The sequence below is a fragment of the Chiloscyllium plagiosum genome, unplaced genomic scaffold, assembly GCF_037043375.1.
Source record: "Chiloscyllium plagiosum isolate Xiang-an unplaced genomic scaffold, Cpla_swu_hap1 HiC_scaffold_2, whole genome shotgun sequence".
NCBI classification, from domain to species: Eukaryota; Metazoa; Chordata; class Chondrichthyes; order Orectolobiformes; family Hemiscylliidae; genus Chiloscyllium; species Chiloscyllium plagiosum.
The window spans coordinates 153145940-153172749 of NW_028270140.1; the positions used below are offsets into that span (position 1 = coordinate 153145940).

At 44.3% G+C, this 26810-nt stretch overlaps 1 protein-coding gene across 7 annotated transcripts in view; it reads left to right on the plus strand.

The window, feature by feature from the left end:
* The window catches only part of egflam (EGF-like, fibronectin type III and laminin G domains), a 117251-nt gene that overhangs the window by 46758 nt on the left and 43683 nt on the right, over positions 1-26810 (plus strand). For 4 of the 7 annotated variants that reach the window (XM_043703207.2, XM_043703225.2, XM_043703235.2 and 1 more), the window contains 5 exons: positions 266-375; positions 15265-15535; positions 24568-24668; positions 25357-25457; positions 26017-26161. In XM_043703207.2, coding sequence (XP_043559142.2) covers positions 266-375; positions 15265-15535; positions 24568-24668; positions 25357-25457; positions 26017-26161 — 728 coding nt within the window. The remainder of the gene's footprint in view (positions 1-265; positions 376-15264; positions 15536-24567; positions 24669-25356; positions 25458-26016; positions 26162-26810) is intronic. The other 3 variants (XM_043703216.2, XM_087974972.1, XM_087974977.1) reach the window with 2 other exon arrangements.

A 26810-nucleotide genomic window follows, 5' to 3' on the forward strand; every position in this document is an offset into this window, starting at 1 on the left:
GTTTACACAGCTTCTGAGATTATTGTATTCATCCGGGGACAATGAACAGGATTGACTGCTTCAGCTCATTTCATTCTCCTCGCTCAATAACTGGGCTGTGTTAACATCTGGGCAGATGTTGCATGGCTTGACAATTTGGCCTGCTGGTGGTGAAGGTGGAAAGTGTTTCCCTCCTTGGGATTGGATGAGGGTGGGAGCTGTGTAGGGTAGGGTTGTAGTAGTTTGAGCTGTGATATCTGATGCAGTCCTGTTTTACACAATGTAGGTGCAGAGGAGCTGGGCAGTGGCCATTCTGGGCAACGCTATACCATGGACACTGATGATATTGTTGGATTCACTGTCGATGATTCAGACTTTGACATTTACATCGAGGAGGTAAGAAAGCATGTGGAGATGGTGTATGCCTGTTTGTGCGTGCTTATGTATACATACATGTATGTGTCATAACGTGTGGCACTGGAAAAGCACAGCAGATCAGGCTGGAAAACAGCAGGAAAATTGACATTTCAGGCATAAGCCCGAATGTGAATTTCTGATGAAGGACATATGTCTGAAATGCCGACTCTCCTGTTCCTCAGATGCTGCCTGACCTGCTGTGCTTTTCCAGCGCCACACTTTTCAATGCTGATCTCCAGCATCTGCAGTCCTCACTTTCCCATATTTGGTTGTGTGTGTGTTTCTGCTCCATCCATGACTTCTCAGATACTGAATTTAACCATGTCCAAATGCAATGTATCCACATTTAGGCTGAAAAGTGGCAAAGTGACATTCACATACACAAGGGCCGGATAATGATCATGTCCAATGAATATGGATCTAATCTTTGCCTCTTGATGGTCAACAGCATTACCCCACTGAATACCCCACAATCAACATCCTGGAAGTTACCTTCGACCAGAAACTGAACCGGACTCACTATATAAATACAGTGGTTACAAAAGCAAGTCAGAGACCAGGAATACTGTGGTGAGAAATTCATCTCTTGAACCCCCAAAGGCTGACCACCATCTACAAGAATCGACACTATCCAGGACAAAGTAACCCTGCTTGATTGGCAACACATCCACAAGCATCCATTCCCTCCATCACCAACGCTTAGTAGCAGCAGTGTGTACAAAGCACACTCTGGATATTCACCAAAGTCCCTTAGACAGCATCGTATAAACCTATGACCCACATCCATCCAGAAGGACAAGGGCAGCAGATACAAGGGAACACAATCAGCTACAAGTTCCCCTCCTAACTTGGAAATTGATTGCTGTTCCTTCACTGTCACAAAGTCAAAATCCTGTAACTTCCTCCCTAAGTGCATTGTGCGTCTACCTACAGCACAGCAGTAGTTTAAACAGGCAGCTCACCACGTTCTCAAGAGCAACTAGGGATGAGCAATATATGCTGGTCCAGCCAGCAACTCCCACATCCCATAAGTGTATAAGACAAAAGCAAGAGTTACAGTCCAGCCTTTACTCCAGCCCTTCTTGCTCATGCTCAGGCAAGGATCCACAATTCCGTGCATGATAAACAGCAGATCACTGACAGAACTAACCAATTCTACAACCACGGGAGAAGATCAAAGCTCTGCAAACCTGCCACATTCGTCACTGAATAATGGGCAATTAAGCAATGATGGGGAAGCCCAATGATGGGGAAGCCCAACTCATCCCTCATTGAGGCCCATCCCTCAATGATGGGGAAGCCCAACTCATCAATGCCAAAGATTCCTAATAATCTTCAGGCAGAAGTGCCGAGTGGATGATCTATCTCGGCTTCCTCCAGATACTCCCAACATCACAGATGCCAGTTTGCAACCAATTTGTTTTATTCTACATGATACCAAGCAAGATAGGAGCCGGAGTAGGCCATTCAGCCCCTCAAGTCTGCTCTGCTATTCAATACGATCAAGGCCAATCTGTGGCCAAACTCCTTCTTCCTGCTTTGGGCTTATATACTTTGATATCCTTGCTTAATAAAGGTTTGTCTATCTCAGATTAACATTTAACAAATGAATCACCATCAACCACCGTTTGAAAAAGAGAGTTCCAAACCTGCATTGTATTTTGCAAAAAGAAATACTTTCTAACATCTCTCATGAATGGCCTGGCCCTAATTCTTTAGACTATGCTCCTAGTTCTAGAATCTTCAACCACTGGTAATAGTTGATCTTTGTCGATCCTGTGTTAATATTCCTGAAGATGTCAATTAAATCACCCATTAATCTTCTAAATTCTTAAGAATAAAGGCCTAATTTGACCTAAATAATTTCTCCTCACAACGTAATTTCGGAAGTCCATGTGTCATCCTTGTTAACCTGCATTGAACTTATTTCCCCTCCCCCTACCTTATCCCAGTTCCAATCTTCAAACTCAGCACTGCCCTCATGACCTTTTCTACCTGTCAATCGTCCTTTCCACCTATCTGCTCCACCCTCCTTTCCGACCTATCACCAATACTCCCACCTCCATCGACCTATCATACTCTCAGCTACCTTCCCCCAGCCCCACCCACTTCCCATTTATCTCTCCACCCCCTCGACTCATAAGCCTCATTATTGATGAAGAGTTCTTGCTCGAAATGTCAATTCTCCTGCTCCTCGGATGCTGCCTGACCTGCTGTGCTTTTCCAGCACCACACATTCGGCTCTGATTTTCAGCATCTGCAGTCCTCACTTGCTCCTGCATTGAACTCTGGGTCAAAACATCCTTCCTAAGGTGCAATGCCTAGATCTGCTTACAATATTCTCACAGAGTTTTCTGCATAACTGCAGCATAATGTCTGCATCATATACTCCAGCTGTTTGGATGTGAAAGCCAGCATTCCATTAGACTATTTTCTGCGTCTGTTCATGGGATTTTAAAGAGCTTTGCACCTGAACCTCCAAATCTCATTGGACATCCATTGTATTTAACTTTGTGCTTTCTAGAAAATACCCTGATCAATCCTATATCGGTCAGAAATGTATAACTCGCACTTGCTTATATGAAAATCCATCCGTCACAGCTTTATCCATTCACCTAATTTATCAATATCCTGTTGTAATTTCATGCTGTTGTCAACACTATCTATACTGCTGCCTAATTAAGTTGTCAGAAAATTTAAATGTTTGAATTTTTATGCCATTATCCAAGCCGTTAATGGATATTGTGAATAATTGAGCCCCCAACAGAGATCCCTGAGGAACACACTCGTCAAGTCTTGCCAGTTTGAGTGATCACTCATTATCCCTGCCACTCATCCAATTTCCTTGCCATGGCAGTAATTTTCCCTCAGTTCCATGGGCTTCCACCTTAACTAACAGTCTCTTGTCTGGGACTTCATCAAATGCTTTCTGGAAGTGCATATAAACAACATCCATCAACTTATGTCTGTCCATCATCTTTGTCACATGTTCAAAAAAACTTGATGGGGTTTGCCAGACATATAGCCTACCCTTCATGAATCCATGCTGATTTTCTCTTATCAGTTGAAATCTTTTGAAGTGATTAGATGCCCTATCCTTGATTCTCGACTCCAACAATTTTCTCACCATGGACATTAAGCTAACTGGTCTGTAACTCCCTGGTTTCCCCCTGTCACCCTTCTTAAAGAGTGGAGCAACATGAACAAATTTCCAATCCAGGGGTACAGATCCTGAAGACAGGGAACTCTGACAGATTATGGTTAGCACATTGGCTTTATGCTCTCCTACTTCTTTTAAAACCCAAGAGTGGAAACCATCAGATCCTAGGGATTTGTTATTCTTCCAGTTCCATTAATTTCCTCATTATTAATGATTTACTTCAACTACTTTTATTTTGATTCTATTCCTGATCCTCTCTTCATTTCCTTGGGACTTCCGCAAAGCTCTCCTCCTTTTCTGCTGTGACCACTGAAGCAAAATAATTGTTCATTATGTCTGCCATTTCCTCATGGTCATTGGCAATATCCAGATTCGCAGCCTTCAGTGGGCCTATAGTCCTCTTAACCAGCTGCTTTCCCCTTCTATAATATAAAATCTCTTATTGGCTTTTATGTCCCTGACAAGTTTCCTTTCATAATCTTTTCTTAGTTGCTCTTATAAACCATTTTGTGGCCCTTTGTTAGGCTTTCTATTTGTCCCATTCTGTGGGATTTCTATTATCCTTTGTGTTTTTACAAGCTCTTTCTTTTAATGTTTTGCTGTCCTGTATCTCCCTAGATTCTGTGGCTTTTTTTGTGTGTGTGAGGTGGAGCTTTTTCTTCTCATTGGTACAGACTGCTTCTGAATTGCATTAAATGTTTTTTTGAACACACTCTGCTGTTCCTTGGTTGTTTTACTTATTAGCAGAACTTCCTAGTTAACCATGAATAGTCCCAGCCTCATCCCATTAAAGTCTGCTTCACATAAATCCAAAATACTAGTATCCAATCTTTGCTTACCTCTTACAAAGCTGCATGAAATTTAATCGTATTATGATCACTAGAATCATAGAGTCATAGAGATGTATAGCATGGAATATATCTCTATAACTCTATGATTCTAGTGATCATAATACGATATAAAAGATATAAAAGAGACCTAAGGGGCAACATTTTCATGCAGAGGGTGGTACGTGTATGGAATGAGCTGCCAGAGGAAGTAGTGGAGGCTAGTACAATTGCAACATTTTCAAGGCATCTGGATGAGTATATGAATAGGAAGGATTGGAGGGATATGGGCCAGGTGCTGGCAGATGGGACTATATTAGGTCCAACTTGTCCATGCTGACCAGATGTCCCAACCTAATATAGTCCCACCTGCCAGCACCCGGCCCATATCCCTCCAATCCTTCCTATTCATATACTCATCCAGATGCCTTTAAAATGTTGCAATTGTACCAGCCTCCACTACTTCCTCTGGCAGCTCATTTCATACACATATCACCCTCTGCATGAAAATGTTGCCCCTTAGGTCTCTTTTATATCTTTCCCCTCTCACCCTAAACCTATGCCCTCTAGTTCTGGTCTCCCCCACCCCAGGGGAAAAGACTTTGTCTATTTATCCTATCCATGCCCCTCATGATTTTATAAACCTCTATAAGATCAGCCGTCAGCCTTCGATGCTCCAGGAAAAACAACTCCAGCCTATTCCCTATAGCTCAAATCCTCTAAACCTGGCAACATCCTTGTAAATCTTTTCTGAACCTTTCAAGTTTCACAACATCTTTCCGATAGGAAGGAGACCAGAATTGCACGCAATTTTCCAACAGTGGCCTAACCAATGTCCTGTACAGCCGCAACATGATCTCCCAACTCCTGTACTCAATACTCTGACCAATAAAGGAAAACATACCAAACGCCTTCTTCACTATCCTATCTACCTGTGACTCCACGTTCAAGGAACTATGAACTATTTGACAAATGAACAACTAGGTAATGAATCAACTAAGGGTCATTGCTCATTACTACATCCAATATTCATTGTCCCCTTGTCACATCAGGATATATCATCATCAGAAACTATTCCAGATACAGTCTCAAAATTCACAACCTATCTGGCAGGTGTTTGGCCCTCTCTCCCGATCTATGTTAAGATCAAAATCCCCCATTAATACTACTATGCCTTTGCCATTTACTTACCCAATTTCAATATTCATACAGTCCAGCACTTTTGAGACCTGGACACCAGCTTATGATTTTAGTTCCTTTACAGTTCCTCAGTTCCACCCAGAAAGTTTCCATTGGTGCTTTCCCCTCATTGCATCCTCCCTCATCATAGATTGTGTTTCTAATCAGTCATGTTACTCCAGCCCTCTGCCATTTCTCTACCTCTCTTGTAAACCCTCTGGTATGCTTAGTTCTCAGTCTTGACCATACTGTTGCCATGGCTCCATAATGTTTACTATATCATAGTTTTAAATTTGAATCTGTGCCTGCAGTTCATTTAATTTGCTCCTTACACTCCATGCATTTATATAAAGAACTCTAATTTTAGCTGCACACTCTATCATTCCTTCACCATCTTTTAATTACTTCTCCCTCCTGTCTTAATATATTTTTCTTTATCCTGCCTTGTTCATTTAACTGGCCCAGCTTGTTAATCCTATTCACCGTGACCTTGTCCTCACATGATGAGCTTCTGCCACATTAGTTTATACCCTCCCACTGATTACTACAAAGGCTATGGGCCTTGACAAAATTCCAGCAATAGTACAGAAGACTTGTGCCCCAGAACTTCCTGCACCCCTAATTAAGCTTTTCCAGTACAGTTACAACATTAATGTCTGGACAATATTCAGGCTCATTCAGATAAGTGCCAAAGAATATTCACTGTACACGAGTGCTTTGACATTCAATTCAGGATTAAACATCCTGAGCTATACCCTTGACCAGAAACTCAACTGGATTCTCCACAAAAATACTATGACGACAAGAGCAAGTCAGAGGCTAGGAATACTGTAGTGAGTAACTCACTTCCTGACTCCCAAAAGCCTGTCCACAATCTGCAAGGTACAAGTGATGGAAAACTCCACACTTGCCTGGGTGAGGGCAGCTCCAATTACATTCAAGAACCTTGACACCATCTCGGACAAATCAGTCCGTTTGATTGGCATCACATCTACAAGCATTTATTCCCTCTACCACTCATGCTCAGTAGCAGCAGTGTGTACCATCTACAAGATGTATTGCAGAAAGCTCCTTAATACAGCACCTTCTAAACCCACGAACACTTCCATCTTGAAGGACAAGGGCAGCAGATACATGGGAACACCATCCCCTACAAATTCCCCTCTGAGTCACTCACCATCCCAATTTGGAAATATAATGCCGTTCCTAGAGTGTCACTGGGTCAAAATCCTAGAACCCTAAGGGCATTCTGGGTCGATATACAGCACATGGACTACAACCGTTCAAGAAGGCAGCTCACCACTACCTTCTCAAGGGGCAACCAGAGATGAACAATAATAGATGGTATAGCAAGCAATGCTGATATGCTGTGAATGAATGAAAACAAAAACACCTATTTGAATGAATGATTTAATTGTGATGTGTATTTTACAGTGAGTAAAGTAGTACAATACAGTGAAAAGGGTTTTCCAGCACCGTTTTGAATAGTTTTAAAAATAAGAAAGGAAAGAAAGATGTGGCTTAAAGAGAGTCCATCAGTCCTGAGCCAGTCATCGTCAATGCCTGCGCTGCCATCCATCCTCCACCACCTACTGCCATCTATACCGGGCCCACCAACAACAGTCACATTTCTCAGCAATTGCTGTGATGTTCTTCCACCACCAGTGCCAGACCCAACCAACGACAAAGTCTCCGATCCTCAGGCACTATTTTTCATCGCTGGGCCTACGTTGCCTCTGCCATCTATTTTAATGCCAGGTCCTGTGCTCGCTCCGGAAAAGTAAGTGGCTCACTCGAGACCACTCTGGGGTTCCTCTCCACCGATGCCATCTGTTCAAAGAACAAGAGGTCAGTAAAAAGAAAACGAAAAAGAAAAGAAACAAAGGGAAAGAAAAGCAGTCGGTGTAGATGAGCCTGATTCCACCAACATCTTGATGACACCTTTGCAAAACACGCTGGTTTGGCTCTAACTCACTCCGAGTTGCTAGTGCGAGAGATGGACATGTTCACATCCTGGACGACAGAGTTTCACTCAGGCCTAACCTCACCATCGTTGATCTGTTCATGTCAGTAATAAGCTGGAAGCTCAATACAATGGCACAGGGCGGTTTGTATTTCACTATTATATCTCCAACTAGCAGATCCTTCCTCTCCTGAAGGTGCTGACAATCCTCCAGTGTCTCATCTAAATGACCCATTCTTTGTCCTCTTGCACGAGAGTAATTAATGGAGCACTGGTAAGGGTCATGGAAAGTTCACTTCCTTATTTCCATCATCATTATGCTTAAGAAAATATAAGATTCTGTTCTCCAGCCAGACTAGACCTGAGCTCCATTAGGAAATAACTGAATGTCGAAATCTAACATCTCTCCTCTTACCCTGCTAAAGAACTCTACTGTTACTCTACTAAAGAACCCCTGTTAGGGGCGGCACGGTGGCTAACTGGTTAGCACTGCTGCCTCATAGCACCCGGGACCCAGGTTCAATTCCAGCCTCAGGCAGACTATCTGCGTGGAGTTTGCACATTCTCCCCGTGTCTGCGTGAGTTTTCTCCTGGTGCTCTGGTTTCCTCCCACAATCCAAAGATGTGCAGGTTAGGTGAATTGGACACCCATAATGTTAGGTGCATTTGTCAGAGGGAAATGGGTCTGGATGGGTTACTCTTCGGAGGGTCGGTATGGGCTTGTTGGGCCGAAGGGCCTGTTTCCACACTGTAGGGAATCTAATCTAATATAATCTAAATTCCAACCATCCCCCAGGAGTTATCCCAGCTTCTGTCAGTGTGGTACAGGGGTGAGGAGGGGGTTGAAGGATCAGTGTGGGGGAAAGGAGTAGAAACTAAGTGATCTATGTTCCTTAACCACAGCAATAACTCAGCTGGACCCTGCTCCCTTCCCCTATCTCCACCCTCACCCCTCGCCCCTCCAATAAGGGACACTTGTCTGATGGAAGCTGAAGGGAGGATTGTGACGCCCCACACAGTCGGGCAGCACCTTTGTGTTCACATGCTCAGATATTGCGTTTGGCAGTTGCCCACTTTATTTCCCACAGAGCAGTATATCTCAGTGAAGATCAGTGCCTGAGGAGAAACAATCTGGAACTTTGGGAGGGGCATGGAGGGTTAGTTTATGGGGGTTGGTGGAGCAGCAGATTGCATTAAACAAAAAAGTCAGTGTTTTTCTGCGACTTTGACCTCAGCAACATCTGCTGTATTACTTGCGACATTTCGATGTGTGGGAGTAGCCTTCAGTAGAACTGCTGGAAGCGAAAAGGCCAGGTCTGGCAGGATGTAACTCTGTAAACACAATCCACCAAACAGTTTCTGGAACTTTCTGTTAGATTAATCAATCCCTGGCTATAACCCAGTGTAAGGGGAAAGGAGCCTCCAATTCAAATCATTCCTCACTGCAGGAAAACAATAGCTAGCCTCCCTGAGACAATGCAACAGCCCACTGCTTAGTATATGAAGTACAGCATTCCCCACCAGCCCACTGTACCCTACAGGCAATGGGAGAAATTGAGGTCATATATACATTATCAACTAAATGCTGATAACAGAACTCAACTAACCTTTATCTACTTCCATTCTCCATTCAATAGCTTAATTTATGACCTGCTTACCCCACCAACTCAGGCTGCACTCCACCACACTAACATACACTCCCAATCTCCATGATAGTCACACACTCCTACTCCCCTCTCCATCACACTCTCTTCCTCACACTCGCTAACTTTTCCTCTCACTCCTACTCTCCCCCATTGTCTCACACTCTGTCTTTCCCACTCTCCCTCACCATCTCACACTCCCTCTCTATCCCAGTGTCCCTCACTGTCTCACATTCCCTCTCTTTCCCACTCTCCCTCACTGCCTCACACTCGTTGTCTTTCCCACTCTCCCTCACTCTGTCACTCTACAGTGTTTTTTCACGTTCCCTCCCTCCCCCTTCTTACTATTTTCCAAATTATTTACAACTGCAATTTTAGAATCCCAACTGTCTCATCTCCAGCTCTCCAAGCACCAGGAAATTTCTGCAGCTGTCAATGTGCTTAACCATTCCCTCAGCCCCTCATTCGGTAATAGTTTCCAATAAAACCGTCCTTTCTCTCACCTTGGCTGTTCACCTGGGGTGGCCCCATTTCTTCAGCCTCAACCCTGCCCTCCAACAAACTCATGTCACATCTCTGCATCTTTATTGCCATTTTATTATAAGATCATTTGTTCAACTGCCTCCGTCCTGTCTGTCCCCTTCACTGGTTAAATGTTCTCTGTAACAACATGAATCTTTGAAGTACCATCTTCATCTAGTTTCACCCCCATCTCCCCTCATGCCCTCTCTGAGCTCAACTTGACTATGGGACTCACCTCCTGTTACCTCAGCCCTATTCCCATTAAACTGCCAAGCATCTTAAGTTCCTCATTCGCCAATATTATAAATAGCTCTCTGCAGGTACTGCCCCTCCAAACCTACCATTTTTACTGCTCTGCTCAACAAACCAACCTTTACCTCTTTGTCCTTACAAACTGTCGTCCCATCTCCACACAGCTTTTCCTCTCCAAAATAATGGCCACCTGATTTCGAGGCGATCTGAGGAAATTTGTTTTCACCTAAAGGGTGGGAATCTGGCACTCATTGCCCATAAGGATGGTAGAGACAGAAACTCTTATGACATACAAGGAGTATTTATGATTTGGAGATGCCGGTGTTGGACTGGGGTGTACAAAGTTAAAAATCACACAACACCAGGTTATAGTCCAACAGGTTTAATTGGAAGCACACTAGCTTTCGGAGCGATGCTCCTTCATCAGGTGATTGTCTGATGAAGGAGCGTCGCTCCAAAAGCTAGTGTGCTTCCAATTAAACCTAGGTAAAAACAATGACTGCAGATGCTGGAAACCAGATTCTGGATTAGTGGTGTTGTGCTCTTCCAGCACCACTAATCCAGAATCTGGTTTCCAGCATCTGCAGTCATTGTTTTTACCTCGTTGATTTTAACCCTACTGCGAATCCTCTTGCAAGGATGCCTGCCTTGAAGAAGTTTTCCTCCTCTCTCTACAAGAATCTCAGGGAGTTCCTCTCCCACTGCAACTCCCAGGTCATTTCCTCTGCCCTGAAGCTCTTCAACCATGTCGTGAAACAAACTCGCTACCACAGCCACATTTGCTTCCTCTATGCTACTTTCTCCCCACCCCCACCTTCCTCTAGCTTATCTCTCCACGCTTCAGGCTCACTGCCTTTATCCCCGATGAAGGGCTTTTGCCCGAAATGTCGATTTCGAAGCTCCTTGGATGCTGCCTGAACTGCTGTGCTCTTCCAGCACCACTAATCCAGATTCCAATTAAACCTGTTGGACTATAACCTGGTGTTTTGTGATTTTTAAAGGAGTATTTAGATATGTACTTGCAGTGCCAAGACTGTAGGCCAAGTGCTGGAAAATGGGATTAGGATAGGAAAATGCATCTTTTTGATCGGTGTAGATTCGATGGGCTAAAGAGCCTTTTCTCTGTGCTGTAGATCTTTCAGGATTGTATGACTCTTTGGTTCTGAACATGTCACCTCCCAGATCTGTTTCTGCCTTTTCTCAAACTCCATGTTTGAATCCCTCCAATTGGGCATCCCCCGGACCCAATACAGAAACAGCTCTTATCGAAGTTACTAATGACATCCCACATGCTAGTGACAAAGTAAACATTCCCTCCTCAAAGCTCAATCTGCAACCATTTTCCGAGTTGACCATCCAATCTTCCTCCAACACCTCTCCACTGCCAAGCTGCTTGGTAAGACTGCTCTCACCCTGGTCCGTTCCTGCCTACTTGTAGCCGAAAAATTACTTGCAGTGGTTTCCCTTCCTGTCCCACACTGTTATCTCTGGAACCCCCAGGATCTATGCTTGGCCAAATAGAAGCATAGAAATTAGGATAAGAAGTAGGTCATTCAGCTCGCCTGCTTCCCCCTTCAATACGATTGTGATTAACCCCAAGAGGTCCACGGGGAAACCATTAATTAATCTCCGTGATCTTCCCTAAGTTCCCTTGGTAACAGACCTAACAGTGGCCTATTCAGCTGGAATTCATCACTGGAGTCTTTCATAAAGAAGACTCAGGTAGGGGTCCCAGACTGGGACTAGTGTATGTACACCATGAGTGGTTTTTCAATAATAATCAATGTTCCTCTCCAGTGGGCTTCCTGAGTTATTACAACAATCGAGGTTGATCTCCAACTCAGTGCCCTGTTCCTGCTTCCTCCCATATCCTTTGATCCCATTAGTTCTAAGAAATATATTTATCTCCATCTTAAAAACACTCACTATTTTGGCATCAACTGCTGTCTGAATTCCACAGGCTCACCACTCTCTGGATGAAGAGATTTCCCCTCATCTCAGTCATAAAGTGTCTATCCCATGTACTCAGGCTATGACCCATGGTTCTGGACTCCCTGGTCTTAGAGAACATCCTTCCTGTGTTGATCCTGCCTAGACCTGTTAGAATTTTACAGGTTTCTATGAGATAACCCTGCATTATTTTAAACTCCAGTGAATATAATCCTAACCGATCCAGTCTCTTTTACTAAATCAGTCCTGCCATCCCAAGAATCAGCCTGCTAAATCTTCGTGGCACCCTCACCATATCCCTCCTCAGATATGGAGATCAAAACCGTACACAGAATTCCAGATCTGGTCTCACCTGTACAACTAAAGAAAGACATTCCTGCTTCACATTCCTGAGTCACATTTTCCCCTTTCCCAATCTGCCACCACTCAGACAAAAATCTCCCTTCCTGTTTTTTACTACCAAAGTGGATATTCTCACATTTAGCCCCATTATACTTCATCTATCTTGTATTTACCCACTCACCCAGCTTGTCCAAATTGTACAGAAACATCTCTGCATCCTCCTCACAGCTCACCCTCCCACCCAACTCTGTGTCATCTACAAACCTGTAGATATGACATGTAGTTTCCTCCTTCAGATCATTCATATATTTTGGGAGGACTTAGGTATCCAAGCACTGAACTCTGTTGTGCCCCAATGCCACTCAGAGAAATGCCTGTTTCAATAGACAATAGATGCAGGAGTAGGTCATTCTGCCCTTTGAGCCAGCACCACCATTCATTATGATCATGGCTGATCATCCTCAATCAGTATGCTGTTCCTGCCTTATCCCCATAACCCTTGATTCCATAAGAGCTCTATCCAACTCTTTCTTAAAAGTATCCAGAGACTTGGCCTCCACAGCCTTCTGGGACAGAGCATTCCATACACCCACCACTCTCTGAGTGAAGAAGTTTCTCCTCAACTCTGTTCTAAGTGGCCTACCCCTTATTTTTAAACTGCATCCTCTGGTTCGGGACTCACCCATCAGCGGAAACATGCTTCCTGCCTCCAGAATGTCCAATCCTTTAATAATCTTTTATGTCTCAATCAGATCCCCTCTCAGTCTTCTAAACTCAAACATATACAAGCCCAGTCGTTCCAATCTTTCAGCGTAAGATAGTCCCGCCATTCCGGGAATTGACCTCGTGAACCTACGCTGCACTCCCTCAATAGCCAGAATGTCTTTCCTCAAATTTGGAGACTAAAACTGCACACAGTATTCCAGGTGCGATCTCACCAGGGCCCTGTACAGTTGCAGAAGGACCTCTTTGCTTCTATCCTCAATTCCTCTTGTTATGAAGGCCAGCATGCTATTAGCCTTCTTCACTGCCTGCTGTGTACAAGAACACCTAGATCTCGTTGTACTGCCCCTTTATCTAACTTGACTCCATTTAGGTAATAACCTGCCTTCCTGTTCTTGCCACCAAAGTGGATAATCACACATTTATCCAAATTAAACTGCATCTGCCATGCATCCATCCACTCACCTAGCCTGTCCAGGTCACCCTGTATTCTCCTAACATCCTCCTCACATTTCACCCTGCCACCAAGCTTTATGTCATCAGCAAATTTGCTAATATTACTTTTAATACCTTCATCTATATCATTAATGTACATTGTAAAAAGCTGCAGTCCCAACACTGATCCCTGCGGCACACCACTGGTCACCGCCTGCCATTCCGAAAGGGAGCCGTTTATCACTACTCTTTGTTTCCTGTCAGCCAACCAATTTTCAATCCATGTCAGTATTTTGCCCCTAATACCATGTGCCCTAATTTTGCTCACCAACCTCCTATGTGGGACTTTATCAAAGGCATTCTGAAAGTCCAGGTATACTACATCCACTGGATCTCCATTGTCCATCTTTTAGTTACATCCTCAAATAATTCCAGAAGATTAGTCAAGCATGATTTCCCCTTCATAAATCCATGCTGACTCTGACCTATCCTGCTATTGCTATCCAGATGTGTCATAATTTCATCCTTTATAATTGACTCCAGCACTTTTCCCACCACTGAGGTCAGACTAACTGGTCTATAATTCTCTGTTTTCTCTCTCCCTCCTTTCTTAAAAAGTGGAACAACATTAGCCACTCTCCAATCCACAGGAACTGATCCTGAATCTATAGTACATTGGTAAATGATCACCAATGCATCCACGATTCCTAGAGCTACCGCCTTCAGTACCCTGGGATGTAGACCATCAGATTTCTTCTTACTCTTTGTCTCCTATCTGCCAACATTCTCTATCCATATCAGTACACAATCCCCAATTCTATGTTGTTTTGTTTTACATGCAAATCTCTTATTCACTTGTAATTGCACTAGTTACAAGTCAAGCCCCTGCTCCCCTATCCCTGTAATACTGTATTTCCCATGGCTAATCCACCTAGCCTGCACATCTCTGAACATTATGGGGCAATTTAAGCATGGGCAATCTACCTAACCTGCACAACTTTGGACTTGGGGAAGAAACTAGAGCAGACTAAACCAGAAACCAGAAACCAAAGGAAACCCACACAGGCAAGGGGACAGTGTCAAACTCCACACAGACAGTTGCCTGAGGGTGGAACCGATTCCGGGTCCCTGGCGCTGTGAGGCAGATGTGCTAAACAATGAGCCGCTCATTAGTTGGGCCCAAAAAACTAGAATTCTCTCCTTAAATCCCTGTCTCTTTTTCTCTCTCTCCCTGGCAGCTCAGTTCTGAAGAAGGGTCAACAGACCCAAAACGTTAAGTCTGATTTCTCTCCACAGATGCTGACAGACCTATTGAGATTTTCCATCAACCCCTGTTTTTTGTTTCAGTTTCCACTAAAATGTATTTCTTTGATCAAATATTTGGTCATCTCTACAAATTGTGTAATGCAGTGACAAATGTCCTGCAAAATTCTTTGGGACATTCTTTGTGGGCAGCACGGTGGCACAGTGGTTAGCACTGCTGCCTCACAGTGCCGGAGACCCGGGTTCAATTCCCACCTCAGGCGACTCTCTGTGTGGAGTTAGCACATTCTCCCCGTGTCTGCGTGGGTTTCCTCCGGGTGCTCCGGTTTCCTCCCACAGTCCAAAGATGTGCAGGTTAGGTGAATTGGCCATGCTAAATTGCCCATAGTGTTAGGTTAGGGGTATGGGTGGGTTGCGCGTCGGTGTGGACTTGTTGGGCCGAAGGGCCTGTTTCCACACTGTAATCTAATCTCATTATGCTTTATTGGTTTTTATTTTAATTCACTCACTGGGCTTGAGTGTCGCTAGCTGGTATCTCCTCATACAGACCAAGCCTCTAACCTCCGTCCTCTCTCTCTCTCTCTCTCTCTTTCTCTGTGCACCTTCAAGTCACTCTCTGTCTTACAGGCAAAAAGCAAGAACTTCCAGGTTGAGACTCGGCTCCAGCCAGATTCCGCCACCACCCCAAGGAGACCGTCTCACATCCACACATCCACTGCTCCAGACGCCAGCGTATCTCTCCACTCACAGGGTCGTGTCCTGGACATGGCATGTGAAGATGCCAACTGTCCAGGCGACAGCTTCTGTATGAGTGACTATGAGAGTGGAGGGTCCAGGTGTCACTGCAACTTGGGGAAAACTGGGGAGAAATGTAACAGAGGTGAGAAAAAATACAGAACCTGCACAGAATTTATGTCAATTTCCATAATATTGAAATAAGTTTCATACAATTTACATTTAGTTTGCATGTAATTTACATATTGTTCACATATAATCTACCTTTGATTTGATTTATTGTTGTCACATGTACCTAAGTACAGTGAAAAGTTTTGTTTTGCAATACAGGCAGATCATAACATACAAAGACACAAAGATCATAGGGTGAATGAACAGAGTGAGGAATACAAAGTTATGATTGCAAAGAAGCAATATCAACATTAGATTTTGAAATTTGAGTGGTTTATTCAGAAGTCTAATAACAGTGGGGAATATGCTGTGGGTACATGTTTTTAAGCTTCTGTATCTCTGCCTGAAGGAAGAGGTTGGAAGAGATATGATAGGTGACAGGGGACTTTCATGATGCTAGCTGCCTTTTCATAACAATGAGAAATACAGATGGGAACAATGGATGGGAGAAAGTGAGGGCTGCAGATACTGGAGATCAGAGTCGAAGATGCTGCCTGACCTGCTGTGCTTTTCCAGCACCACACTCTCGACAATGGATGGGAGGGTTGGTATGGTGATGGACTGGGCCCTGTTCACAACTTTTTGTAGTCTCTTACGGTCCTGGGCAGAGCAGTTATGTACTAATCTGTGATGCATTCAGAATTGTATGCTTTCTATGATGTAACTGTAAACGTTGGTGAGAGTCCTTATGGACATGCCAAATGTCCTTAGCCTCCTGAGGAAGAAGAGGCGCTATTGTCCCTTCTTAATCGTCACATCAACATGGGTGGGCCAGGACAGATTGCTGTTGATCGCAACTCTGAGGAATTCGACGCTCTCGACCATCCGCACCTCAGCTCCATTGACATAGACAGAGGCATGACCTCCACGTTGTTTGCTGAAGTCGATGATCAGTTCTTTAGTTTTGCCGACATTGAGGGACAGACTGTTATCTTTACACCACGCCACCAAGCAGTCCATCTCGTTCCTGTATTCTGTCTTGTCATTGTTGGACATCTGGCCTTCAACGTGGTGGTATCATCACCAAACCTTGTAGATGGAGTTCAGATGAAATTTGGCCATTTCATGGGAGTATAATAGGGGTGTGAGTACGCATCCTTGCGGGTCCCTGCTGTTGAGGATTGGAGGAGGTGCTGGAGGAGGTGCTGTTGCCAATCTTCACTGATCACGCTCTGTGGGGCAGGAAGTTGAGGATCCAGTTGCAGAGGGCAGAGCAGAGGCCTGGGTCTCAGAGTTTGGAGATTAGTTTGGTTGAGATTATAGTGTTGATGGTGGAGCTGTAGTCAATTAGTAGAAGCCTGACATAGATATCCTTATTATCCAAATGTTCCAGGGCTGTTTGTAGGGCAAGGGAAATGGTGTCTCGTAGGCCCCGTTGTGCTGGTAGGCAAATTGCAAGGGACTGAGCAAGGCTGGGAGGCTGGAGTTGATGTGAGCAATGACTAACATGTTGAAGCATTTCATAGTTATGTAGGTCAGAGCCACCGGTAGGTAGTCACTGAGGTGAGCTGCATGTGTTTTCTTGGCACCGGGATGATGGTGGTCTTCTTGAAGCAGGTGGGCACTTCAGATTGTAGCAAGTAGAGGTTAAAGGTCTGAGCGAATATTCCCACCAGCTGGTCCACACAGGATCCAAGTGCACGGAGGCAGACTCCATCTGGGCCAGTCACTTTTTGTGGGTTCCCTCTCAAGAAAGTCGATCTGCCTCAGTGCAGGAGTGACTGAGGGAACAGGGGCAGTCAGGGGTGTCGGGGCAGGTGACACCGTTTCGCTGACCCTCTGCTCGAACCAAGCATACAAAGCTCTGCTCACATCAGGGAGGGGTGTATTTTTGCCCACTATTCAGCTCTGCATCATTTGTATCCTATTATGTCATGTGGGCCTTGCCACGGACTGCGGCTGTCCCTGTCGTAGACTGCTATTGCCTTCATTTATTCATGTGTAGTTTATATGCAGTCTACATATATTTACGTATAATTTACACATTTTATATTGAATGTATAGAGATTTGCATTTAGCTTGCATAGAACGTATAAACATTTACATAGAATTTACATAGTTTACATAGAAAATTTGCATGGAACTTACATATCTCAGAAATTGCATATTCATAATGTCATATTGCTATATTGTATTGCATTATATTCACATAGGTTTACCAAAGATTTATCAAAGTTATTTATATTGATTTATTGTTGTCACGTACCAAGATACAGCGAAAAGTGTTGTTTTGCATGCTATTCAGGCAGAGCGTATCATACAAAGTGTGTCAGGGCAGCAGAATTGAATGCAGAATATAGCGTTACAGCTGCAGAGAAGGCGCAGAAAGAGATCAGAGCTAACATTTGAGAGGTCTGTTCAAAAGTCTGATAACAGCGGAGAAGAAGCTATTTTTGAATCTATTCATACATGCATTCAAAATTTTATATCTTCTTCCAAATGGAAGAGGGTGGAAGAGAGTATAAACGTCTGGGAGGGGTTTTTGATTATGTTGATTGCTTTCCCAAGGCAGTGGGAAGTATAGATGAAGTCAGTGGATAGAAGGCTGGTTTGTGTGATGGACTGGGCTCTATAGAATTATGTAATATTTGCAGAGAATTTATAACCTGAAAACAGATGAATGAACTCAATAGGCTAGTTTATGCTCCCATGAACTTCCATATTTCCCTCTTTATCCAGCTGTAGAAACAAACAACAAACGCTCTTCTGAGTCATCAACCTGTTTTTATAGAAACAAGCCTCCTCCTACCCTCTTTTATCTTGCCCTATCAGCAATAGCTCCTCTTCCTTTCACCCCTCACGTGTTTGCTGGGTTTCCTTTAAAACATACCACCTTCCAGCAAATGAAAACAAAATACTGCAGATAATGGAAATTTGAAGCAAAACCAGAAGGTGCTGATGAAACTCAGCAGGTCAGGCAGCATCACATAGAAGCCCTACAATGTGGAAGCAGGCCATTCAGCCCATCGAGTCACACCAACCCTCCGAAGACCATCCCACCCAGATCCACCTATCCCTGTCACCCTGTGTTTCCCATGGCTAATCCACTTCATTTGCACTTCCCTGACACTATGGGGAATTTGACATTGCCAATCCACCTACCTGCACATCTTTGGAATATGGGAGGAAATCCACACACACACAGGGAAGAATGTAGAAAATCTACACAGACAGTTGTCCGAGAGTGGAATCAAACCTAGGTCCCTGGCTCTTTGAGGCAGTAGTGCTAACTTTGTGGAGAGAACGACAGAATTAATGTTTCAGCTCCATGACATTTCTTCAGGGTTGGGAATTACGATTTGTAAAAAAAACACCAATACCCTTGGGGGCTATTATTGACCAGAAACTGAACTGAATGAAACATAAGGTGAGGATGTTTTATTCATTTATGGCATGTGGGCATCACTGGCTAGGCCAGCATTCATTGCCCATCCCTGGTTGCCCCTTGAGAAGGTGGTGATGAGCTACCTTCTTGAACCACTGCTGTCCATGTGCTATAGATAGACACATCGTAGCATTAGGGAGGGAATTCCAGGATTTTGACCCAGCGAGACTGAAGGAAAAGCAATATATTTCCAAGTCAGGATGGTGAGTGGCTTGAAGGGAACTTGCAGATGGTGGTGATGCCATGCACCTGATGTTGTATGTTTCTATGATTCCAGTACAGGGAATTTTTACATCATTAATTTGAGTAAGCCTGACCTTTTATGATTTGATTCTTTTTAAAATAAAACCAGTCAACTCATCACCTTTCTTGAATGAATTGAGAGGCTTTGTACATTGAGGAATGATGGTTTCAGTTTGACCGGACATTTTTGTCCAAGCAATCCATTTAAGTGACATCCTCAGTGCTTGGGAGCCTCCTGTGAAGCGCTTCTGTGATGTTTCCTCCGGCATTTATAGTAGTTTGAATCTGCCGCTTCCGGTTGTCAGTTCCAACTGTCCGTTGCAGTGATCGGTATATTGGGTCCAGGTCGATGTGCTTACTGATTGAATCTATGGATGAGTACCATGCCTCTAGGAATTCCCTGGCTGTTCTCTGTTTGGCTTGTCCTATAATAGTAGTGCTGTCCCAGTCTATGTGTGTACATAGGATTTGGGAGCATGCTCTCAAGTATTCTTGAATATCCCCAATGGCTGCCTTTATCTGTGTCAAAGGTTCCCGGGTTCACATCCCCTGAACTAACCATTTGCACATGATTCAGGCTGATGTAGCAGCTCTGCATTTTCAGGGGTGCTGTCTTTCAGGTGAGACATTCTCCTGAGACCTCATTTACCGTCTGTGTGGAGGTAAATGTTCCCAAGAGAATAATTCAAAGAAAAGCAGGGATTTAAACGATTCTATATAAGACCAGACACTCCTTCTACAAAAGCATCTGGAATTGCTTGATGGAGCAGTGCAGAAGGAGCTTTACTCTGTGTCTAACTCCAAGCTGTCCTTATTCTGGGAGTGTTTGTTGGGGACAGTACAGAGGGAACTTGACTCTGTCTCTCACCCCATTCTCTACTTGTCCTGGACTGCACCAATTTTAATTTTTCTGATTTCGGGTTTTATGTTTTTGATCACTGGCACCACCTGCTGATGTTTCGGACAATAGCACCAGATTGAGTTCTGAAAGACAGACAGTATTAAGGTGTTTGGAGGTGTGTTTGGAAGTGACAATAGTAATTTTAAAAATTCATTCACAGAATGTGGGCATCACTGGCTGGGCCAGCATTTATTGCCCACCCCTAATTGCCCGGAGGGTAGTTAAGAGTCAACCACATTGCCGTGGGTCTGAAGTCACATGTAGGCCAGACCAGGTAAGGATGGCAACTTCCTTCCCCAAAGGATATTAGTAAATCAGATGGTTTTTTTCCAACAATTGACAATGGTTTCATGGTCTTCAGCAGACTCTTAATTCCAGATTTTTGTTGAATTCAAATTCCACCATCTGCTGTGACATGATTCAAACCTGGGTCCCCAGAACATTACCTGGGTCTCTGGATTAAAAGCCCAGCAATAATACCTCTAGGCCATAGCCTCTCTCCCATGATTGAGTGTGATAAGAAAGGAGGGCAGTGTGATTGAAAGAAGGGCAATGTGAGAGGAAGGGTAGTGTGTTTAGGACGGAGGGTAGTGTGATTGGGAGGGAAGATAATGTGTTTGGGAGGGAGGGTCGTATAATTCAGAGGGAGAGTGAGGGGTAAGAAGCATGTCCCCTTTCAGCCTCCCCTACAATCAATATCTGAGCACAGAGGATTGTGGGTAGCCTTCTCCTAAAGAGGGGCTCCTGTGTAGCCACTTGAGGGCCATGTGTGGGCCTCATGCTGATGCCACTGCTATTCAACTAGCAGGGGCTTTACTCTGGAATCCACCTCCCCTAACGTGCCAGTGATCCATTCCCGACAACTACAACTCTCCATTGAGCCCACACTCATCCCTGTCCATTGTAATACTGGCCGTGGGTACTACTCCTGATGGCGCTGTTGGACAGCCTCTGCCCCTCGTGGGCCAGCCGTCTTTTTGGGTATGGGATTTCTGCAGTATTGGAGGTTTGATTGAGTTGTGTAGTTCAGTGCCTATTTTCTTTGTAGCAGCATTGGGTTTTTTGGTTTCACACCAAATCTTCCAACCTGTGAACAGAGCCCCACACCCTTAACATTCCCCTGTCCCCAACACTAAACTCCACCACCTACTGCATTGGTATAGCATCTTCCATGAACTCAGCACATCCCAAAACACTTTCAGCCAATTAGGTACTTTTGGCATTGATCACCATTATAACATGGGAAGCAAGATAGCCATTTAGTGCCCAGGAAGATCCCATAAATAAGAATGAAACAATAAGCACATAATCTTTTATTTCTCCTGAGCGACATTTATTGAGGAATGGAATTTGGGCAGGAATCTGGGGAGATCTGTTCTGCTTTTCCTCAAAGTGATCTTTTATTTCCACTTGAGAGGACAGGGGTTCCAATTTCTCATTGGAAAGATGGCATTTCTGTTTGTACAACGCTCCCTCAATATTGCACTCAGATTCTCAACCTGGAGTTTTATCTTGTTCTGTTTTGTAACTCCTGCTCCCTCCTCCTCCTCGTGCTTCCTTCACCTTCCCACAAGACTCACTAGAGTTGTTGTGGTTCTGTTCGCCGAGCTGGAAATTTTTGTAGCAAATGTTTTGTCCCCTGGCTAGGCGACATCATCAGTGCTTGGGAGCCTCCTGCGAAGCGCTTCTTTGATGTTTCCTCCGGTGTTTATAGTGGTCTGTCCCTGCCGCTTCCGGTTGTCAGTTTCAGCTGTCCGCTGTAGTGGTTGGTATATTGGGTCCAGGTCGATGTGTTTGTTGATGGAGTTTGTGGATGAATGCCATGCCTCTAGGAATTCCCTGGCTGTTCTCTGTCTGGCTCGCCCTATGATAGTAGTGTTGTCCCCGTCGAATTCATGTTGCTTGTTGTCTGCGTGTGTGGCTACTAAGGATAGCTGGTCGTGTCGTTTCGTGGCTAGTTGATGTTCATGTATGCGAATTGTTAGCTGTCTTCCTGTTTGTCCTATATAGTCTTTTGTGCAGTCCTTGCATGGCATTTTGTACACTACATTAGTTTTGCTCATGTTGGGTATCGGGTCCTTCGTTCTGGTGAGTTGCTGTCTGAGCATGGCTGTTGGTTTGTGTGCCGTTATGAGTCCTAGGGGTCGCAGTAGTCTAGCTGTCAGTTCTGAGATGCTCCTGATGTATGGTAGTGTGGCTAGTCCTTTTGGTTGTGGTATGTCCTCGTTCCATGGTCTTTCCGTGGACTTGTGCCTCACAACACACTTCACATTCAACAACCAGATATACGAACAAATCAACGGAACACCCATGGTATCACCAATCTCGGGACTCATAGCAGAGGCAGTTATGCAAAGGTTAGAACAAACAGTCCTACCACAAATTCAACCCAAACTCTGGGTCAGATATGTCGATGACACGTTTGTAATAATTAAAAACATGGAAATAGAAAGAACACACCGGATCATCAACGCCACACTCACAGGAATCCGATTCACGAGAGAAGAAGAAAAGGATAGCCAACTCCCATTCCTAGACGTGATGGTACAGAGAACACCGAACGGAGAATTCACTACAAGGGTATACAGGAAAGCCACACATACAGACCAAGTCCTAAACTATGAAAATAACCACCCCAACACACACAAACGAAGCTGCATCAGGACACTATTCAAAAGGGCCACAACACACTGCAGTACACCAGAACTGCAAAAAGAAGAAGAGGAACACCTATACAAGGTATTCGCCAAAAATGGATACCCACGCAACTTCATCAACAGATGCCTAAGAGAACATCAGGAGCATCTCAGAAGTGACAGCTAGACTACTGCGACCCCTAGGACTCATAACGGCACACAAACCAACAGCCACGCTCAGACAACAACTCACCAGAACGAAGGACCCGATACCCAACATGAGCAAAACTAATGTAGTGTACAAAATACCATGCAAGGACTGCACAAAAGACTATATAGGACAAACAGGAAGACAGCTAACAATCCGCATACATGAACATCAACTAGCCACGAAACGACACGACCAGCTATCCTTAGTAGCCACACACGCAGACAACAAGCAACATGAATTCGACTGGGACAACACTACTATCATAGGGCAAGCCAGACAGAGAACAGCCAGGGAATTCCTAGAGGCATGGCATTCATCCACAAACTCCATCAACAAACACATCGACCTGGACCCAATATACCAACCACTACAGCGGACAGCTGAAACTGACAACTGGAAGCGGCAGGGACAGACCACTACACTATAAACACTGGAGGAAACATCAAAGAAGCGCTTCGCAGGAGGCTCCCAAGCACTGATGATGTCGCCTAGCCAGGGGATGAAACGTTTGCAACAAAAACTTCCAGCTCGGCGCACAGAACCACAACAACGAGCACCCGAGCTACAAATCTTCGCACAAACTTTGAACTCACTAGAGTGTCCCCTATTCTAACTCATTGGGTACTAACTGTGAACTTGGATTTTGGTCAAACAGAACATGAACCTTCCAGAACAGAGAGACAAATTTCCAAAGCTTTTCATCTTGCACATATCAGGACACAAGAATGTCATATTTCAAAGAACCGCAACAATTTATACTCTAGGAGAAAAGAGTACTGATTGGTTGAGGTATTGCTAAGCAGAAATCAATGGGAGGGGCCACATGTTCCTCAGGATCCCTGTAAATTCAAAAAATGGTGCAAGGGTCCTGCACATATTCCTTCATTTGCAGTGAATGTGTTCTTGGGTATCAGTGGTTAAAAAATTCCAGTGACATGACTCTCCAATCAGAAATATTTAACATCTCTAGAACTCCTCATTTGCACAGTCATCTCTTCATTTCACACTGAAGGAGCTTGACATTATCCAGGGCAAAGTAGCCTCTTGATAGGAATCACATCCATTCTCATCCCCACCGATGCTCAGAAGCAGCATCTACAAGATGCACTGCAGAAATACATCCTTAGCACCAAAGCACCTTCCAAACCTAAAAGCACTTTCATCTAAAAGGCCAAGGGTAGCAGATACATGAGAACACCACTGCCAACAAGTTCCCCTCCACTCACCATCCTGACTTGGAAAAAGTGCTTAAGTGTTGCTTGGTCAAAATCATGAAACTCCCTCCCTAAAGGCGTTGTGGATCCACCTACAGCACATGGACTGTAGCGGTTAAAGAAGGCAACACCTACAACCTTTTCAAGGGGCACCTAAGGACAGGCAATAAATGCTGGCTCAGCCAGTGATGCCCAAATCCCATAAATGAATTTCTTTCAAAAATCTGCTGTGTCCAATCTGAACCAGTCACTTCTGATCTAGTCACTTTCTCTGATGTCCAGGGTTTTGACAACTTGCTGCCTCACCTAGACAGTAACAAGGCGAAATGAAGTGAAGTGATTAAGAGCCTTTGGCTGGACTCTGTGCACTGTTGTTGATGTGACTGACACATTTTCACTCCTTTCACCCCTCTCAGATATCACTGTTCAGTTCCCAAAGTTCTATGGTTACTCCTACCTCACCTTTGAACCTCTCAGGAATTCCTACCAGAAATTTCAGATAACCATTGAGTTTAAGGTGAGTCTAACTGTGCAAAAAAGATCTGCAGAAAAAAATTGCAATAGATCCATGAGTGTGTCAATAAAGAGGCAGTTTCAAGTATTTTACTATTGTGTAAACTTGGAAATATTACATTTAGTTCCGATACCTAAAGTATTGATATAGACTGTGAATATCTGGGGCTCAAGCTTGGATCCCCACAAGCCCCAGCCTACCGACTTGAGAATTTGTTGTTTCTTCCTACTTTCTGTTTGCTTCCTTTTAATGAATGTCATGATTCCAGCTGATTTTAAAACAGTACTGACAATTCAGATCTGAGTGAAACCTGACTTGGTAGATCAATTATTTAATTTTTTTTTAGTTGATTATCCACATAGGAGGAGGCCATTCAGCTTCTCGGGACTGTTTCACTATTCAATGATCATAAGACCTTACTCTGTGGCCTTACTCTGTTTACCTGACTTTAGTCCATATCCCTTAATACTTTCGCTTAACAAAAGTTTATCTATCCCAGATTTAAAGTTAACAACTGATCCAACATCCATTGCTATTTGTGAAAGAGAGTTCCAAATCTCTACCACCTCTTATTGCAGAAATACTTCCTAATATCTCTCCTGAACAGTCTGGTCCTAATTCTCACACTATATCTATATTCTCTTTACCCTGTCTCCTGATGTTCATTCATTACCTTGTCGAACTCGTGCAGACTGATCTCGACGATGGTTTGCTGTTGTACTGCGGAGAGACAGAGAATGGCCACGGAGACTTTCTGTCTCTCGCAATCATTCGTCGACGCCTCCACTTCAGGTCAGACTTTTCCTTTGAAAATACTACTGAGAAAGCTGCCCTGCATTTACACAGCTCCCTGCGTTTACACAGTTCCCTGCGTTTACACAGCATTCAATGTTTATGCAATCCAGAGTTTACACAGCTTTCTGCATTTACACAACTCCCTGCATTTATACAGCTCCCTGCATTTACACATCATTCTATGTTAATGCATTCCACTGAGTTTACATAGCTTTTGAACTTGTACAGATCCATACACTTCTATCACTTTTACATTTACACAGACCCTTGTTTCCATTTCCACCCCACATTTACACAGTCCATTGCATTTAACAGTCCCCTGCATTTTCATAACTCCTATATATAGACTATCTCTGCATTTACAGAACTCTTGCGTTCACAAAACCCCTGCATTTGCACAATGCCGTCCCGTAATTATATATCCCCTGAGTTTGCACAGCCCCCGCATTTACATGGACATCCACCCTTTACACGGCTCCTGAGTTTATGGCTGGTTGCACATTGGGATTATGAAAGATGCTATGTCAATGCATATCTTTCTTTTGTTTCCTAACAGGTTTAATTGTGGCACAGGGGCTGCAGCCTTGGTCAGTGAGAGCAGGGTACAGGCTGGGCATTGGCACACAGCCACTATCTACAGGCATGGTGTCAATGGCTGGTTACGCCTGGACAATGACACCCCAGTCACTGGCAAATCCAAGGTAACCTCCTGCACCTAAACGTAGGGGCAGGTGGTGGAGGGACTGGAAGGGGGATGGTGGGGGAGGGGAAAGAGGACGGGAGGGATGGGAATGGAGGCAAGAGAGCAAGAGAAAAGAGAGACAGCAAAGTAGAGTTGGGGAAAATGGAGGACAGGAAAGGGGATTGAGGGAAAGAGGGTCATTATGAATGAGGATGGGCAGAGAGGGAGAGGAAGGGGATGAGTTATTGAGCAAAGGGACAAGGATGAGGTTCAAGAGGGAGTGGGGAGAGAAGGGTGATGGGTAGGGATTGAAGAGTGTGAAGGAGACGTGTAAAAGGAGTCAGGAGGGAGAGATGGAGGGATGGCATGGGGATTAATGTAGGAGAGAAGATGAAATTAGGAGGGTGGGAGATCAGGAGGGGAGAATAGAAGGAGTAGAGGGCAAGAGAAGGGGAACAGGGCGAGAGGGAACGATAGAAAGATAGAGAGGAGGGTCAGAGAGAGTGAGAGATTGAGAATATAGGCAAAATATTCTCATTGAGAGTACAGGAGAGTATAGAGCAGGGAGTGAGTGAGGAAGATAAAGAAAGGGGAGAAGTAGAAGGGGCGAGGTAGAGGAAGAGAGGTAACACAGAAGGGAAAGAGGAGAAAGGGGAGAGGTGAGGGAA